The sequence below is a fragment of the Drosophila obscura genome, unplaced genomic scaffold (assembly GCF_018151105.1).
Source record: "Drosophila obscura isolate BZ-5 IFL unplaced genomic scaffold, ASM1815110v1 contig_25, whole genome shotgun sequence".
NCBI lineage: Eukaryota > Metazoa > Arthropoda > Insecta > Diptera > Drosophilidae > Drosophila > Drosophila obscura.
The window spans coordinates 1,199,335-1,218,174 of NW_024542812.1; the positions used below are offsets into that span (position 1 = coordinate 1,199,335).

Genomic DNA, 18,840 nt, shown 5'->3' on the forward strand with positions numbered 1-18,840 from the left:
ATACCGATAACGATAGCTTCGATAGGAAATTGCTCATTTTTGCGTTAAAAGTATACCGAGCAAAAACTTAAAACTTAAAACTTAATCCGCCTCTATTTAAATATTTGAGCCACTGGACCGTACTTTTTTACCTGAAATTTAATATAACAAATGTCCATGCTCATAGCTAAAACCGTTTTATGCGTTGGCCGTGTTTGGTTAAACCCATTTTATAAGTAACTCAACTTGTCCATTGTAAAAATTCGAGTGGAAAAACAAATATTCAAGATTTCGAACAAACGCAGATTCCTCCACAGGCTCACAATGGTAATTATGCCCTGCAAATCCTTCGATTTGATACGCGTGGTAGGCGAACAAAAAAAATAAATGTATATACACCGCTGGCATTTGCCTCTGGGACGACGGACACACACACAGAACATAGACAACAATCAAGTGAAATGTGCTGTGATGTGTGCCCACCCCGTCAGTGTCAGTGTCAGTGGCAACAATTGAATACATTCCATTCCATTAGAGGGAAAATATGCCATTTCCTCTGGCAGAACTTCTTCACATATTCCTTTGTCTGTTTTGATCCGTAGGATCGTGTGACGAAGCCGCAAAAGAAAATGCTCATCACGCTGCTGCGGGAGACCAAGTACATGGAGGGCAAGAAGGAGAAGGAGTGGTACTGGGAGAAGATCCAAGCGGCGCTGAACACCATCGGCCCCAAAAAGACCATCATACAATGGAAAAAGGTGAGTGGATGGGCGCATCCAAAGTGCAACACAAAAACACAAATCGGTTTGACTGTTCTTCCTTTTGCAGTGCTGGCGGGACATGCGGCTGACCACGCGAAAGAAACTGGCGGAGTTGAAGCGCTGCCAGCTGTCGGGCGGCTCGCCACCGCCCGGCATTGAGCTAAACCAGGAGGACAACGACATCATTGACATTGTGGGGACGGAGTACTTTTACGAGGAGATGAACGGCGAGCTGAAGCCGGAGAACTTCATGTCTGGGTTCGACTATGCGCCCGAGCATCTCTGTGACGCCATTCTGACGGCGGCTGTGGGCCACCACCAGCAGCATATGCAGCACCAGAAGGATCCCCAGTCGCATGCGGTACAGCAGTCGCAGCAGGATCATCATACCAACGATGGGGAGACGAGCGATGCGCCGGGTTCATCCAACGGTGGCTCGTATCAGGGCCAGGGTGTGGCCCAGCTGCAGGCGCACAATGGAGCTGGAGGGGAGCATGGTAGCGGGTCGCAGGCGCATCCGGGATTGCCCCAACATCCGGCCTTTCATGGCGGTTTGCATCCACATCTGCTGAGGCGGCAGACAGGCAACACGCCGCTGCCCAGGGAGACGCCGTTCGAGGAGAAGCTGCTGCAGTTCATGCAGGATGCGTTCCCCAAGAGAAGCAAGAAACGCAAGCAGCGCGATCCGGACAAGCTCTTTCTGCTGTCGCTCTACGAGGAGATCAAGCGAGTGCCCGAGGAGATACGCCTGGACGTCAAGTCCGAACTGATGCAGATCCTGAAGAAGTACCAGAAGAAGTCGCCGGTCAAGGCGGAGAAATCGTCGGCCTCCTCCACCTCCACGTCCTCAAAGCAGAGCACTAGCAGCAGCAGCGGCAGCTCCGTGGCCGCACATCTGTCCCACAGCATGTACCAGCTGCAGAAGAAGTACGACAAGGGCGAGCGCGAGTCCTCGCCCCAGTCGCAGGTGGAGCGGGTCTCTGCCGCTTCGGCCGTGTCCCTGCACGTCCCCCAGCAGCTGCCGCTCTTCCAGCTGCAGAAGAAGTACGAGGAGAGCGCCGTCGAGAAGGCTCACCAACAGCAGCAGCAGCAGAGCGAACAGCGCAAGCATGTGGAGGCGCATCAGCAGCAGCATGCGGCTCACCAGCAGCCGCCGCCGCCACCGCCCAACGAGCAGCACCTACACCACCCGCAGATGGCTCACAACATTATGTTTCCGCTGGCGCAGCTGCGCAACGAGCAGCAGCCGCCAACGCAGCAGCACCATGCCCACAATCCCCACCAGCAGCAGCAGCAACAGCAGCAGCAGCATTCACACCAGCAGCAGCAGCAGCCGCAGCAACAGCATCACCCGCCAACGATCTTTGGTTCGGCCGCCAGCACAACTGCCATGAGCGCCGAGCGCCCGGCCATGTCCTACGAGAATGTCGGATGAGTGTTGAGCCGTCTGTGGGAAGCCACTTGTGTGGCACCACGCCCCACGACGGTGTCACCCACGACGGCAGACCCGCAGCCCCACTGTTAGTTGGCCAAGAAGCTGCTTCGAACTTTGAACTGTGTGCAACCTAACCCCAGGTTCTATTCGTAATCTTATTCGTTTAATCCCCATGCTAGCCTATGCCTAAGCACGATCTACACTCTCTGAATGTAGAGCCATGATATGATATGATATGATCTGATCCTCATGTAAATGTTTCGGTGGCAATATAGAAGGCCAGCGTGACACCCGTGAATTTATCTCCGATGTATACACAAATGCAATAACTCAAATACAAGTGTATCTGTAGATCGTATAAGGAATGGCCACTGTATCTATCTAAGGGTAACTCCCATCTCTGAGCGTGGACTTTGCGGCTGGGTCATTAATCCTTCTGCTGGCTTATCCATTAAACTGTCAACCGGTACGAGTGCGAGTGCGCCTCTGTGTAGCATGAGCACGCCATGCCATAGAGCACGCCATGCCAGCCAGCTGACTGATCATCTGCTCAAAATAAGAGCTTTATCTGGCCCCACCCCCCCCCATCGCATGCGAGATGAGATGAGCGCTCCACGAGAGCAGAGCTGCAACATAAGCCAGCGGCGGTGAGTGCTTATCAGTGATGTGCGCGGCCTGTGTGGGTGTGTGGCAGACAGACAGAACCGAACTCGAATCCAATGGTTCTGGGCATTCTAGTCTGGCAATCGGCCGCATCGGTTCGTTGTCGCTGCGATCTCAGATTCCAATCAGATCCTGTGAATCCGGGCATGAGGAAACCGTTTCAAGTGCTAGATCCGTGGCTAATTAAGTAAACGAATCAACTAAGACGCCATGGCTGAAGGTAGGGCTGGGGGTTGATCAAGTTCATCTTAGCATTTGGCTCAAGATCTGCCACCGACGCCAAACCACAAGCCATGTTCGAGGGCTTCACATTTCATGTTCTATGTTCTATGAAGATCATCCGCTCACACATCTCTCTCTGATCTCTGCGCTCTACGCTCTACGCTCTGCTCTTACAGTCGAGGCCCGCACTGTGCTCTGGTACATGACATTCATGGGATTCATTGTGAACTACATGATTCGCATCAATCTGAATATCACAATTGTGGACATGATAGCCGGCAAAGGTGAGGCGGCGCCAGCGCCCCTCAATCACACCCTCGATCATCATCTGGCGGCGGTGGCTGCCTCTAATGCAACGGACTTTGCCTCTCTTCCGGCTGGCAGCGAGGAGAGGTTCACACTGGAGCGGTGGTTTCTTGATTGGGCTAATGTGAGTACGAGTGCGAGTGCGAGTGCGAGTACGCGCATGGATATGTGAGTCACATGTTAAGTGATTAATGGATGCAGCTTGTGAAACGGGTCGTATGAGTAACGTAATGCAATGATCATCCTCCATCTCTTTTTGGACAGATCGGCTACGATCGGGAGGGCTTCCACTGGAACGAGAAGCAGCAGGGCGCTCTGTTGGGCTCCTTCTTCTGGGCACACTGGACACTGCAGATACCCGGCGGCATTCTGGCCACCAAATACGGCACCAAGGTGATCTTTGGCTGGTCGAATGGCATCGGCGTCTTCTGCTGCTTCCTCATACCGATTGTCTCCTACTGGAGCTACACGGGACTCATTTGCCTGCGTGTCTTCCAGGGCTGGATAACTGTAAGTGGGTGTCCCCCAGAGGGAGAGAGGAATCGGCTCACTGTTTCCTTTGTTTAGGGCTTGGCCTGGCCCTCGATGCATGTGCTGACCGCCAAATGGATACCGCCCAATGAGCGGAGCAAGTTCGTCAGTGCCTATCTGGGCAGCTCGGTGGGTGTGGCCCTGTTCTATCCCATCTTTGGGTACATCATCGACTGGACCAGCTGGGAGTGGGTGTACTACATCTGCGGCGTTGTCGGCACCCTCTGGTTCATTGCCTGGCAGTTCCTCGTCTATGACACACCCGCCCAGCATCCCCGCATCGCCGACTCGGAGCGTCGCTATATCGAAAAGTCGCTGGGCGCTTCCGTGCAGAGCAGCAAGCCGGGTCCAACGCCCTGGATGGCCATTGCCACATCGCGGCCCGTCTGGCTGAATGTGGTGGCCCAGTGGGGCGGCATTTGGGGGCTGTTCACCCTGATGACGCATGCCCCGACGTACTTCCGCCTGATCCATCACTGGAACATTCGAGCGGTGAGTAGTTCAGTGCGAGAGAGTTGGAAGTGTGTAATGGGAGATTCTTCTTTGTGCAGACGGGCTTCCTCTCCGGCCTGCCACATCTGATGCGGATGCTCTTCGCCTATGGCTTCTCCATCCTGGCCGACTGGCTGCTGCGCACGGATCGCCTCAGTCGCACCAATGTCCGCAAGCTGGCGACCTTTGTCTGTGAGTGCTCTGCAACTATTATTCCCGGAACTATCCTTCAGGGATCCGTTTGCTTTCTCTTCTACTGCAGGCTGTGGTGTCAAGGGTCTGGTGGTGCTGGCATTGGCCTACTTTGGCTACAATGCCACGGCTGCCATTCTGCTGGTGACCCTGGCCACCATGTTCCATGGTGCAGTGTCCTCTGGCCCATTGGCCTCGATGGTGGATCTGTCGCCCAACTATGCGGGCATTGTGCTGGGCGTGAGTGGCATGATTGGCGGCATGCCGGGCTTCATCTCACCTCTGATTGTGGGTCATCTCACCCAGGGCAATGTAAGTTCACCCCCCAAAAAGAGTTTTCCACAATTTTATTTGGTTTTCCTTTTCCCTTTTCTCGCACAGCAAAACATTGAAGCCTGGAAGAAGGTGTTCCTGCTGAGCTCCGTCATGCTGACGGGCAGTGGCATCCTGTACGTCCTCTTCTCGGAGTCCACGTTGCAGCCATGGAATAGTGGCTGCCACCCGCTGCCCGATGCTGGACTCAAGGAGCTGCAGACCTTTGAGGCGGGGCTGGAGGACGAGGAGGAAAAGAAGCCACTCAACAAATCAAATGCCGATCATGTCGAGGCGGAGACGGAGACGGAGATGGAGACCAAAACAAAATCCATTTAGCTTTCAAATGTGACAATCGGCCAGCACGTCATCGCCCATGTCCGTAGCTGGTTATGGCACCCCAGTCGAGTCCCTCGACATCTGATACGGGCTTATCGCTGTGCGAATTGGGGGAAAATATTTGCACACGGATTTGGGCGAGTTAAGGTGTCTCCAACCTCTAGCTTTAAGTAAACTCGCAGTAATAATAACACATGCATGCCTTCGCACATATGTACATATATAGTCGTAAGATTAGGTCCACCCCTGCATCCCACACCACCCCAATGTGTGTCCAGTATTTGTGTGTGCTCGTAGTCAAATACAGAAAAAGGGAAAAGATTTATTGGCCCACGTTTAATTGCTCTCCAACACCTCGATACGATACCCCACACACAGCTCCCCACCTGACAGCTAGAGCTGGAGCTGATTAGGGGCACGGGTCTGGGGATCACTTGGGCACTGCATGCCGCGATGTACGCGATGTACGCGATGGATAAATGTTGTCTACAATTTCGGTAGCTCATTGAGATTAGAGTAGTAGTCTTTTGGTAGTCTGTGTGCTGTGAGAGATCTGTTGTGGCTGCTTTTGTATGCCCATACTCCTAAGGGGAGATAAGTATCCTTTGGATAGAAGAATCAGTCGCTGAATAAAGAGATACGCGTTGTCATTGGATAGATATATATATATCAACAGATACTGAGAGTAACTATTATTTTGCTTAAAATAAAACCCTTAGGAACGTGTTAGATATCGCTTTATTGGACTAAGAAATGGCAGTCCCTGTATTTGCCTTTGGTCTGGCAGAACACTTCCACCAGACCCTCGGCCCACTTTGAGGCTAATGAGATCCAGACAGCATCCCCTCTGCCCTCTTCCACTCCGCATCCTCATCCTAAATGATTTGCCAAACTGAAGTTAATAATTGCAATTTAAATCAAAACTGATTGAACCGGAAAATCGTTTTCCCTTTTCGGGCGCCATTTGCCATTTCTCTGTGCCCTGTGATCTGTGCCCTGTTCTCATTACTCTTACCACACGTTGCACAATTGGAAGTTGCTCAGAGAAAGGTGGCAGTGGGGGGCAGCAGGCAGGGTGTCAGAGTAAGTGGGGGAAGGGTAGAGGTGGGAAGAGGAGAGGCTGTTGCCGTGGTCTTTGGCTTTTTTACGTGCTTGCATTTGTTTCATTGGCGTCCATTTCCGATTGCACTCCAGGGAGTCGTAGATGTCAGTTCCCCTTCGACTTCCCCATCGACTTCCCCATCGACTTTGACTTCGACTCTGGCGCAGACCGGACCCTTCTCCTTTCCCCGGACACTTTACGCCCTGTGTCCATTCCGGGTGTGTCTGCTAAGCCAGTCAATGTCTTGTCACTTGATCCTTGGGCTTGACTCGGGGTCTGAGTCCGTACTGGCAAGTCAAGGAAGGCATTGATAGAGATTAATTGGTTTCCCGTTACATTTACCATCGATAGGCTGATAAAAAGTGACCCGCGGATTGGCATTGGGAGTGGGTAGGAGTCCGATAACGAGATTATTTCGATGATTTGCCATCATCAACTCTCTGCTTGGAATTCCGCTGGAAATGTGAGCTGCAAAGAGAAAGGGCGGGGAAGGTTCTTCCCTCTGCACTTTGATTACTTATTCATATCAGAAATAATCGCTTATTTAATCGCGTATGCCTGCCGAATGCTTATTGAATGTGAAGTGTGTTTAAGCAGATTCCCTACTCCACCTGCTTCACTTCATCTTCCCTTCCCTTCCATGCCATTCTTTTCAATGCCATTTGCATTATCTCAGATCTTCGCGTACTGTGGACTGGGGGTCGGGTCGTCTCCCTTCTCCTTTGGCGCTAAACAAAAGTCAAAAACCTTCCAGTGGCAACAACTCCAAACATTGCGTACATGAAAAATTTAGCACGGATTTCCCCAAAAATCTAAGGTAAGAGAAATTCCGCCGGAGCTGAAGCCACGGAAATTTATGCTCATTCCCCACCCAAAATAAAAAAAAAAACAAAAGCATGCAAAAAAATTATTCCCTGGCAGGAAGTAAATTCAATCGTAAACAACGCAATCAAAAATTCATTCAAACGAAGCATTAACGCTTATTCCGTTTAGTCTGTTAGAGCGGGTAGGGGGTTGGTGAGTGAGTGGAGTGAGTGAGGTGGAGTGGTGGAGGGGGTGGCACGACGGTTGGTTGTCTCATTGTCAGGCAAGTGCAACAGGGTGACGGCCGCCGCGACTCAAAAGGGAACCTGCAACTGTCTGCTTCTATTTTTTGTTTTTTAATTTTCAATTTTTTGCTGCGTGTAGCTTTAATACCCTGTTTTAGGAGAAAACAAGGGCATATTATATGGAGCATTTTACTCGTAATATATCTATAATCTAGAGGTCTGACTGTATGTGGGATCCCTGGGATCTTGGAGACTCTTAAAAGCAAGAGAACCCAGATTCTGTGTGGGGATTAGGCAGCTCATTTCTTGTGTTTTTTGTTTTAAGATATATTTCATATATTTCTGCGGCTTTTAGAGCTTTGAAGATGTGCAAATACTTGCGTTACAATAATTAATAAAAGCCAGAAAGAATCACAAAAAGACTCGACTCTATCGCATCGAAGGCTCATTGACTGAATGAATAGTTAAAAGTCTTTTGTTATAACTATGTATTACTTGTGTAGTTAGTATCTCCGGCAAAAGCTTGCTCTGAGTACCAGGTATCCCAGTGTCGAGACAATCGTGTACTTGTTTTATTTTTTGGCTGCTGGCACTTAGGCAGGTACATTTATTATGTGGGCACGGGCTCAGGCACAGTCACAGGAACTGAGGGCAAATTTTTTGCAGTTCCGGGCACGTCGCTTCATAATTTTCCATTTCCATCTGTTAAATGGGGAAAGCGCCATGAGAAGCCGCGAATAAATTTGTGGGCGTACTGCCCACCTTCCTCCCACTCGCACACACATGCTCTTGTACGTGTGGCAGGAGGGAGGTACACTCCACGTGCGGAGCCCCAAACAATGGGCATGGATAAGTATCCGCGGCAATAAATTTAATTTGCACAGCGAAAACATCGCAAATCCATTTTTTATACCATAAATTCCTACAGTCCCCAGTGACTGCATTCGGGTTCAGTTCATCCGCCATCCTACCAACACCCCTCCCCCCACCATGACGTTGTTTCTGTTCTGTTCCGTTCTGTTTGAGGAACGGATTAATGGATGTGCGAACATGCATATAAAGATGAACACAACGCCAGAGTACAGGCGGACGGGAGTCCTGAAAGGTCCTGTGGGGGAGGGAGTTGGCTTTTCAATTTAAAAACTGTTAGATTCTGACTTAGATATACGAGTACGAGTGATAAGTATAGAAGAGGGCCACACCATTGTGTGTAAAATTGCAGGGAAAAAAGAATACGTGGATCTGAAATGCCACTGGAATCAGCAACTTCTTACGGTTGTCTTTGAGTCGTAAGTTTCAATTAACTTGAATTCTGATAGTGTAGAAAAGTGTCACAGAAGTCCCTCTAGAATTAAATTAAATTTTATTCCGATCTGTGGATTATAGAAAACTATTGAAACGAACTTGGACTGGCTATTGGAAGTCTCTAGAAGTGTTTTATTTCCTACACTTTAGCTTAAACTTTTCAGCTGGCAGATTTCCTTTAGCATTTTCTCCCGTGGCACAACCCACTACTCAACTAATCCATCGATTGATTGATTTTCTTACCTGATGAGCTCAATTACCGGAAACAGACTCCTTGTAAATGGTTCCTGGTTCTTGGCCTGAACTTGTTCATTAGCATCAAATATTCAGACCTGGCCAGCGCGCATACCGAAGTATAATCTTTAATTTACACTTGATGTTCGACCCCAGACATCCGTCTTGATATGAGCATCACCCTCCCTCCACACTCCCACCACTCCTCGCCCCACTCGCACCACTCGGCCCAGTCACTCAATCATAAATATTATTAATAATGTGTGCTCGGCTTGTGGTCTCGTTGAGTTCGGAGTTTGGGCAGCCAGTGGAGTTGCAGTCTTGGTCTTTGCAGGGCGAATGCCTTCGGGCTAATTTATTTAGTTTTGAGGCCAGCCAATGCGAACTTTGGCATCCCAAAAACTTTCCACACACATACCCAGTCCATGTCCGATGGGGATTAGTGGAGGCTGGATGGAGCCTGTGCTGGAAAAGTTTCTGTTTGAATTGGCAAAAACTAGAATTTTGCAGCGCGGAAAACTTTACTCGCATTCGAGTGGTGTTTGCTCTCCCCCCACATACACCTTCACATCCACACCCACACCCATGACTCCTCTTCTCATCTTAAATATGAAAGCCACTTAGCGGAATTTCTCTGTGCTGGAACCAAATTAAAGTTGTCACATTAGGTAAATGAACGAGGAGAGGAGAGGGAGTGGAGTGGAGAGGGTAGGAGTACTTTCGGGCGAGTGTCAGTTAAAAGCATCGCTCCTTGTTTTAATCTTGAAGATATAACTTTGGCGTCGGCAATGATAAATCATAAGCAGACCCTCCCACCCCACCAAAAAAAAAAGAGGAAGAAAAACACCAGCACAAACAGGGGGAAAAAAACCACACAAACAGAAGGAGGCAGGACACACAGTACAGGCAGACCCAGACCCAGACGGACCAGGACCGGGACAGACAGATGGAGAGCCAGCCAGCCAGTCATTGGGGAGCAGGGGCCCCAACAATATGTGAATATGTTATTTGTTCGGGGAATTGTGAAAATCTCAACAGGTCCCCGCACTTTGCATATTATTTTTAATACGCAGGACAGGACAGCAAGTCGAGCGGCTCACTTCGCTTCAGTTCCTCTCCTCTGCGTTCCGTTCGGTTCGCTTCGGTTTGGTCTGGTTTGGGGGTCGTCTCAGGTCAGAGTTAGCCAATTTTGAGGGTCCGGATTGTGGCTGGGCGGCTAGCCACAAGCACATTTGGATACTCGTGCTATTTGCCAAGACATTAAGGACCCAGCCACATTTGACAATGCGTGGCAGGACTCTCTGCCCCCACTCCTTGTGGGCACTCCCCTCATTCAGGCCATGAATCATATTTGGTAAATATTTGCATCTATTTCGATATCTGTTGGTGCTTTGGTTCGCAATTTAAAGACATCGCTGGAAAGTTGGATGGGAGGATGCATACACGATTCTGGAATATACATACTATTGCATACATACCTACTTATAGGCATTTTCGATGGAGATTCTACCTGTAAGCCTGCAAATACCAAGGGAATTTACTTCATTTTGGTAGGAGGTTTAAAGCAGACCGATCAACTCTTGGAAATTTTAATATATGTATATGTAATTAGGAAGAAAAGCAAAAAGAGAGGTTGGAATGACCGTCTACGCACTTTAAGTCTTTCCCTTGTCTATGGCACACATAGCATCTCCGTTTGCCAGAGAGCATGGAATGTGCGAGCAATAAGGAAGAAGGAGAGCATGGAAGCATGGAAGCATTGGAATGAACGAAGATTTATTCGCTCTCCGCTTATTTATTTTTCATCCGGTCTAAGCGTGCGTTCCCAAGTACGCTCCGTGATTCAAGCCGTGAATACCCGACAAAATGGAAATCCGAATGAAAAAGTGTCATGCTCTAGATCAAAATAAGAATATACTCCCAATTTGTGCTCTTATTGGAATTGCTCTTTTCAAATCGATTTATGTGTATGTGTGTGTGCAGCTCTACTAAATTCTAAAAAAATGCGGAAAATCATCAAATTCATCAAAACAAAAAAAATGCAAAAGGGGTTCAAGAATTATGGATGATAAGGTGAGTTTTATTTATTGTTTCTTTCGATCTGCGGGCTGTAAAAGATTGCTCGGCCACGTTGTTACTATGCTTAAATATTCTCAGCTAAATCACAAAAAAAACATATGTACATATATGGGCAGTTCCTATCTGGCGTTACGTCATTCGTACGACAAATGTGAAAAAATAGTCAAAAAGCTGAAATTTGGGAAAAGATCCGTTGATATAATTGGTTACCTCCCGAAAGGCATAATCGAGCGTACGGTTTAAAGTATGCCAAAGATGCCTAAAAGTGCGTTACATAAACGAGTGGCGGGTTGGGTACAAATGGCAAAACTCGCGAATTGGGAGCTATTTGATAAATTTTGTGGTAAAATAAGTATTGGGTAACAACTATAAGAAAACCCTGCCGGGCTCTGGCGACGTTACTGGCGTGACGTACCGATCCGCATTTAAAAGCCTAAAAATATACTGTTAGCCGGGTTGGACCAACGTTCTGATATGGTTAGGTAGTTAATATGCTAGAAAGCTAGGGAACATTAAGATCATTCTTCCTAGGAGATAATAGTAAAAGAAACTGTTATAAAAATACCAGAAAATACCAAAAACGTGAACTTTTGCTATTTTCTAGGTTTTAGGATGAAAGTTAATGAAATTATATGTCAATAAAGTAAATTAGTTACCTTCAATAAATTTGAAAAAAATATCCGGAAAATTATATGGAAATCTGTTTTATTGACTTTTTATGATTTGGCCTGGTGGACCTTTTGGCGGAACTGCCCATATATTCTAGTTCGGTATATGTAGGTACATGGTATCTACATATATCTGTCATGGTGTCCAGGGATTTGCGAGAGTTAATTTCTCCTGAACCCCTAAGCAAATTTGATGTAGTTTTTATTGCAGCTCATTTATTCCGCTTGTACTGCAAGACCCCCCCTCTCCCCTCGCCACCTTTTCATATTTATTCTTCTGGCATGCACTGGTCTCATATGTAGATGTTGTTGCTGCATAAATATTTCAGCCAAAGTCCATTAGAATTATTTGGTTTCTTGGGCCACTCCTCACCCCTCACCGCATCCCCGCATACAGCATCTAGCATTTGGGGGAATTATTCATGAGTGCATGCAAATTGAATCGAGCTGGACAGAGATGTAGATGATGTCCACAATGGGGTGGAGGAGGACCAGCAACAGCAGCAGGAGCAGCAGCAGGAGCAGCAGCAAGAGCAGGTCGCATGCTGAGTGTTCGGGTTGGTTGTCAGTGAAAACCATGTCCTGGTCCACCTCTTGCGCTCTCTGGGAACCCACTCGGAACTCGGCAATTCCCTGGATGAACATTCATTCTGATTATGCACACACATCGATATGAATAACACATGCCCCACCTTCACCTTCAGCATCACCATCACCTTCCACTCCATCCGTGCAACATCTTACTCATGCAGCATCTTCGGAACAGGAAATGGGGCAAGGCGGCGGTGGCGAGGATTCAATTAAATGGCCACAATTCAAATGTTGACGTCACCGTTTGGGCCTTATTAAATTATCATTCGATTATGCCATTATGTTTGCCGATTGCCGATTTGCGAGGACTGTATTCCGCCGTTACGCAATCCCCGCATACCCTTCCCCCGTCAACCAGCTAATGGCACTTCCGGCGGAAGTTTAACGATGCACGGAGCACGGAGCAAGGAGCACGGAGCCCGGGGTTGGTTGTTGCCAACTTTTCTTGCCAACTCAACGGAAGGGAAAACCCTTTTCTTTAAAATTTATCTCCTCGCTTTCGGGGTGTGGATTCCGTGCGGGGGTGTGGGCTTCGCTTTTATGCAGCGAAAATTGCTCAGTGCTGAAAGTATCTTGCATGTGAAATATCTGTATCTGCGGCAGATGGGGGCCTGGCCCTGCTGCCATCCCATTAAAGGTAACGATTATTATCTCACGTAGCACCATTTTGGGAATTTTAAATATGAAAACTGCTCAAATTGTCCTCCAAATGGGCATCAAAGAGTGTGCAAAATGCGAAGAGAATTCGCATATTTGAACAGGTGGACGAGGATGATCTCAGCAGGATAGGGTAATAGCCATAGAAAATGATATATGTATGTACATATGTACTGGTTGCAAAGGGCCGGCAGAATATCCGGGGGGAAATGACTCTTATGTAGGAAAATGTTTTAGTTATTTGGGATCTTACAGAGAAAAGGCATAGATATATATACATATATAGGAGGAGGGTGAGGGCGCTCATATTATACTTTATTAGCTATAAGAGAGAGAGAGAGAAAGAAAAGACAATTTTTCGTACTATATTTAATTTAGCTTTTTATTTATTTATGAACTGTTGGACTAATCTCTATCTAACTGTATGCAGAATCCCTTTAAATTGAGTAAATTAGAGTATAACTGGATACGAATTCGTATATAACTAACACCTTTTTATCTATCGAATTACTGTGTATTCATGGATATCTATGATTATCATATATTTTATGCTTTACGAAGCTACTCAGTATCTGCGTTTTTTAATAATTTCTTTCTTTAACACAGATTCGAAACAGGTTTAAATTTTGTTGTTTATCCATTCTTATTGCGTATCTATTTAATATATCTCGCGTTTTATCCATCATTAAATCTATGTCTATATTCCGATGCGTACCCATCGAAATGTCTGTCTGTTTTTGAATATATCAATTAATAAATAAATGATCAGTCTTTTGAATCTATCTAAGTATCTATTCGTCTTTCTATATTTCTATTATATATCTCCCTGTATGCCATTACTCGTATATCGTTAATAAGTATTTATCTACCTGTCTCAACCTCTATCTATATATATTTATAGCAGCAAACCTCATCCAACCTCGCCTTGGAATTGGAAATCACTTTCCCCCCAGCCACAGCCCCAGCGTAAACTTGAAATTGCTTTTTCCGCTTGCTCTCTCCATTGGAATTTTCTTTTTCCCGTGTCACTTTTATTTGCTCACTTTCATGTTGCGACAATTTAGCACATCACCCAAGGACCCCTCGCCTTTCTCCTCACCAAACATAACAGTTCCCCCCCCCCCCCCACATCAATTGCGCCAATTTGCCAATGAATGGACACTTCTAACTTTCATTTCCATGGCCTTGGGGCGAAACTTTTGTGACCGCAACCCTTTTTAGTCCAGAACGTGCCATGTCCTGTGTCCCGGCTCCCACATCCATATCCCGTGTCCGTCACTTTGTATACCTTTGGGTGTTTGGCCAGTGCCGAACGCCAATCAAGCGCAAAACCATTTTTGACATCCTCGGACATGTGTGGAGCGAACGGGTGGACGGATGGAAGGATGGCAGGACAACCGCCAGGCTGACCAGCCAACCAGGACCACAACCAACCAGCGGCGGTGGCGGTTCGCCCCAGGACAATGACAATTCAATTACAGAAATGGAATGGAAATAGCGGCAGGCATAAAAATCAAATAAAACCATCATAAAGTCCTTCCGTATGGCCAAATAAAATCAGTGGGCAATGTCAGTCCGATCAAGGGGGGATGGAATGCGCAGGGGAATGGGGGATGGGCAGTGTGGTGCAGGAGGGTGGGGGGTCAGAACTTCCGGTTGGAGTTTTGCTTTTGATTAAGTCCTCAAACCCAGGGACGAGGACCCATCGAATGTCAGTTATTGGGGCCATCTCTGGCCACCGTCGAACTTTTGCGGTCATTTGGCAATTGGCGCCATACGCACGTAGCCGTAGCCGCAGCCGCAGCCCATCGAGTGCTCGTAAAGTGTTCCCACGCGCCTGGGAGTTGCCTGGGTGTGGCATCGGATCTCGGTCATCCAGGCGGAAACGGAAGTGAGAATCGAATCGAATTGAAATGAATTCAATTCGTAGCACACTCGATGCTGCGGTTGTTGCGGTTGTTTCTGCGGTGACTCACCTGACACCTAATGCAGGAGCCCAGCTCTCGCTCCACCCAAATGGTTGACACTCTTAAAGTCCTGCAACAAATTACAAAACACTCCACAGCCAGGGGATGGGCTGGCAGGAGGCGGGCATAGAGGGAGAGAGAGCTATTGAAAATTCATAGCCAAAAATTTATTCATGGCCTGCCCCACAGACTCTCAGGGCATTAATATTTAAGCAGCGTCGTTCTCGTCCGGCGCAAGTCCTGTGCCTCCTTGAGGTCTTCAGGCAGGCTACGGGGTCACCTTTTTTTTTCTTTTTTTTTTTTTTTGGCGGGCTTGTTGCAAAGTTTTGCGCCCCTGTCACTGTGGCTGGTGGCTGCGGCTGCGACTGTCAGTAACAACGTCTCGAGGACATGAGGGCAGCTCTTTTTATGGCCCAAAGAACTGGCGCTGCCTATGCCGTCTAACGCACAGTGGGTAGGAGTGGTCACAAATGGGATATGGATAAGCAGAATTAAAGGATACCAAATCCTAGATATGCAAGTGCTTGACCCTCTAAAAGTCTGGAATTTGTTTCAAAAGTGTCTGAGAAGAATCCCTAACTATAGGAGCTGTAGTTTAATATATTTCAAAATAAAACATTACATAAATGCAATAAAGTAAATAATAATAAAATACGAAAATATCAAAAATAAAATAAATAATATAAAATATTACTGCTATCGCCCGCTTTTTAGATGGGCATATTCAAACATTTTTCCCTGTATGTGGTACCACTGTGCACACAATTTTCTTGGCACTTTCTTCCACCCAGCATAGCATCATCATCCTGCCCTCACCACTGGCCTGGTCGTTGGCTACCCAATTTGTAACCCTTTAAACCGTCTGACACGCGTATAATGTCACAGAATGTTCCAAACTACACATTAATTTTTGATCAAATGGCTTTCGACTGCTATTGCTCCTGTCCGGGACCCCTGCCTCCATCTGTGGGCCCCTTCGAAGGGAGCTACAGCTTCCCATGGAACGAGCTGCCAATGGATGCCATTTGAAATGCCTGACATCTCAATCCAAATGGAAGAAAGCGTTTCAGCCAAATGAAGTTATGTTATCAGGCACATGGAAAGCGGAAAGTTGCCGCGGTTCTAACCGCTATGTTTTGGCCCTGCCATGCCCTGGATATGGGCTGGAAATTAATGAAATTTTTTACTTTTATTTCCCCGCCGGCGATTGGCTGAGGTTGTCCCAGCTGCGGAAGCGGGGACGGGGGGGTTCCTGTGGCCATTGGGCTAACAAAAATTCATTTATTTTCATTTATTGTTTCACATTTCCCACAGGACAGCGAGAGACGTTGCAATTACCGCAGAAAAGAAATTCAACCGACAGAAAAAAAAACCAGTCCAAGGGACCAGAAAAAAAAAATCAACTTCTGTCGCCGAGAAAAGTTTGGAAAATATTGTTATACCTCTTGCGAAAGGTATATTGAATTGCAAGAGAGGCTTGCCATTAAAAAAAGGAACATTAGACTACTCTATGAAGTATGCATAAAATTTATAAATACATCCATAGATACATATGTATGTCTGTAAGTAAATATATTGCATGTAGCTAATATGTAGCTAATTCATAACCATGAAGGTATGCACTTCCATGCATACGTCTCTGTTTGTTTTTCCCCACAGATTTATAGCCAATATCTAACATATAATCTGATTTATTTTTGTAGAAAATTGTAGAAAATAATTATAGAAAATATCCTTGTGTGTAATCAACAACTCATTCATTATTACTTAAGTCAATAATACAAATCTTAAGAAGTTTTGTCCTTTGTTACTCTCCATAGCTCAGTGAAAATATATATATATATCTGTTGGCTATAGAAAAGATTAAACTTGCTTAGCAAATATCTATGGAAAGGAATTTGTTAATGGACAAGCTCTTTCGATTGCCGAAATCCACAGGACATTCAGAGTTATTTAAGAAAAGCTGTTTTTACCTAACAATCTGTAAGGGTGTCTAATGCCTCGGCCATAAAAGTGACTTTTTTCCTTCTTGGTTTTTTTTGTTCCTTTTTTTTATATATTTTCTTCGTTTTTTTTGGAGCTGGAGCTGTAGCTTTTATTTACTTTTTACTGCCCAGGCGTGTTCATAATTCTGTTGACTTGTCCTGCGGATTGTAATTTTTACTGCAGGACAAGCGCAAATACATAATTGAATAACCCAGTCGGAGCGCTCGGAGTGGAGTTCCTCTGCGCTGCCCGGGAAAGGTGTGGGGTGTGGCGAATCTGGCCGAGCGGTTGAAAAAGGGGTGAAAATGGGGGAAAAAGTTTTAATTCAATTCCTTGTGCGTTGTTAACTTGAGAACGTGGCTGCTGAAGTTGATTAATTTCGCATTTTTACGCTTGATTATACGAGACCCGGGCAAAGATGTACAACTTTTCTAGTTGCAAGGATTTCCTTTCCGGGGTTTTCTTCCTTTTTTCCCATCGAGTTTTTCACGTACACAGTGGCAGGGCAGGACAGGACAGGGCAGGGCATAGCATAGGGGGGTAGGGAGTGTGAGGTAGAGACACGCAACTGAGGAAGGAATCTTTTTCATGGCTCTGGCGAAAAATATGGCGTCGAATCCTTTGGGAAATTTCGATATCACACTTTGCTCCACGACTTTGCTCTCCACAAGCCCACAAGTTCATTACACATTCGACGGGAGTTGAAATGAGCAAAAGTAATGGGAAATGCAGTCAGCTGGGGGGTGGGGAGCAGGCGAAAGAGCAGGGCGAGAAGCAGAGGGGGACGAGGCCAGGTTGATTAACCAGGCTTAAAGACAAAGACAACCCCTCTGCCTGGGCTACATATGAGAGTGCGAGTATGTGCCATAAAAATTGCAATTATTACTTTTGATTTGTGGTTTCATGCGGAAATTACTCGCATCTGACAGATACATAGATAGATGGATAGATTCTGAGGGGCAGTTGCACCCCAAGTAATCTGCTAATTATGAGTGTTCATTTATTAGCAAACAGCACAAACCACAAATCGATTCCAGACTAGTTCTTAATATATTCCCAGGCATAGAACCTTTCTTAAGCTGCTATATATATTCTTGGATGTTCGGGAGAAAGTTCTCGCACAAAGAAAGCAGGCGAGACAAAAGGCAAACGACACTTGGAAACATATTCGCAGAAAGCGCAGAAAGCAGCCGGGCCGAAAAGGGGCACACCACCATAAATCAAATGTATCTACTCATGTATCTACGCATCCATTGTCGACTGTAGCCTTATGTTTGTATGTAAATGACAGAGATAGAGAGAGAGAGAGAGACAATAGTTATGAGTATGTGAGGCTTAATTATACGCGACACTCGATTGGATTCGCTGCCAAATTAGCATATGACAAGGCCAAGCAAACAGCAAGCAAAACAGTTAACACAAAAAAACAGACATCACAGCCAGAGATGAAGATGTGGCAGTGGCAGTGGCAGAGCCAGGAGGCACAGGCACAGGTGAAGCCCAGAGACAGAGACAGAATTCCATGTAATTACCAGAGCGAGAACAGCATCACAGAGAATCAAATAAAAAAAAACAAGCAGCAATGATATATGTTTTGTATGTAGCGTATGACGACTATAAAATACCCGTTAGTTGGATTTCGCATATTTCAAGTTTGTAAATTGTAGAAAGATAATTTATATGGGAAAATGCCATGACAATGAGAGTTAAATATATGGAAATTCTGGATATAAAAAAAACACAAAGCACAAGGATAGCTAAATATTTTTAATTTAATTTAATTTTTTTTTTTAATTTAATTTAGTTTCTATATAATTTATTTGTGGTACAAAAATTTCTTTATGTATGTGGCTGTTAAATATGAACGAGAATTGGTTATTAAAATCTTTTATTTGATTTTGCATTACCATCTCAAGCTACTCTCCAAAGGAGTACTCTCCGTCTACAGGGTATGTGAAAAACCCTAATGA

At 46.2% G+C, this 18,840-nt stretch overlaps 2 protein-coding genes across 2 annotated transcripts; both read left to right on the forward strand.

Annotated features, from left to right (window-relative positions):
- Positions 1 to 7: 7 nt before the first annotated feature.
- On the forward strand, positions 8 to 2,533 carry LOC111078737 (mediator of RNA polymerase II transcription subunit 15). Its single transcript, XM_022373582.2, has 3 exons — positions 8 to 306; positions 582 to 737; positions 808 to 2,533. Exons 1-3 carry the CDS (start codon positions 304 to 306, stop codon positions 2,173 to 2,175), a joined length of 1,527 nt encoding a protein of 508 aa, XP_022229274.1. The 5' UTR covers positions 8 to 303; the 3' UTR covers positions 2,176 to 2,533.
- A 358-nt stretch (positions 2,534 to 2,891) lies between these two features.
- On the forward strand, positions 2,892 to 5,553 carry LOC111078736 (sialin). The gene is made up of 7 exons (XM_022373581.2): positions 2,892 to 3,058; positions 3,237 to 3,490; positions 3,631 to 3,876; positions 3,934 to 4,389; positions 4,449 to 4,581; positions 4,652 to 4,893; positions 4,963 to 5,553. Exons 1-7 carry the CDS (start codon positions 3,049 to 3,051, stop codon positions 5,230 to 5,232), a joined length of 1,611 nt encoding a protein of 536 aa, XP_022229273.2. The 5' UTR covers positions 2,892 to 3,048; the 3' UTR covers positions 5,233 to 5,553.
- The last annotated feature ends 13,287 nt before the right edge of the window (positions 5,554 to 18,840 follow it).

Excerpts from the sequence above, each read along its gene's own strand:
- LOC111078737 (XM_022373582.2), top strand. Across the intron at positions 738-807 it reads CCATCATACAATGGAAAAAG|TGCTGGCGGGACATGCGGCT; the intron begins GTGAGTGGATGG and ends TTCCTTTTGCAG.
- LOC111078736 (XM_022373581.2), top strand. Across the intron at positions 3,877-3,933 it reads TCTTCCAGGGCTGGATAACT|GGCTTGGCCTGGCCCTCGAT; the intron begins GTAAGTGGGTGT and ends TCCTTTGTTTAG. Across the intron at positions 4,390-4,448 it reads ATCACTGGAACATTCGAGCG|ACGGGCTTCCTCTCCGGCCT; the intron begins GTGAGTAGTTCA and ends TTCTTTGTGCAG.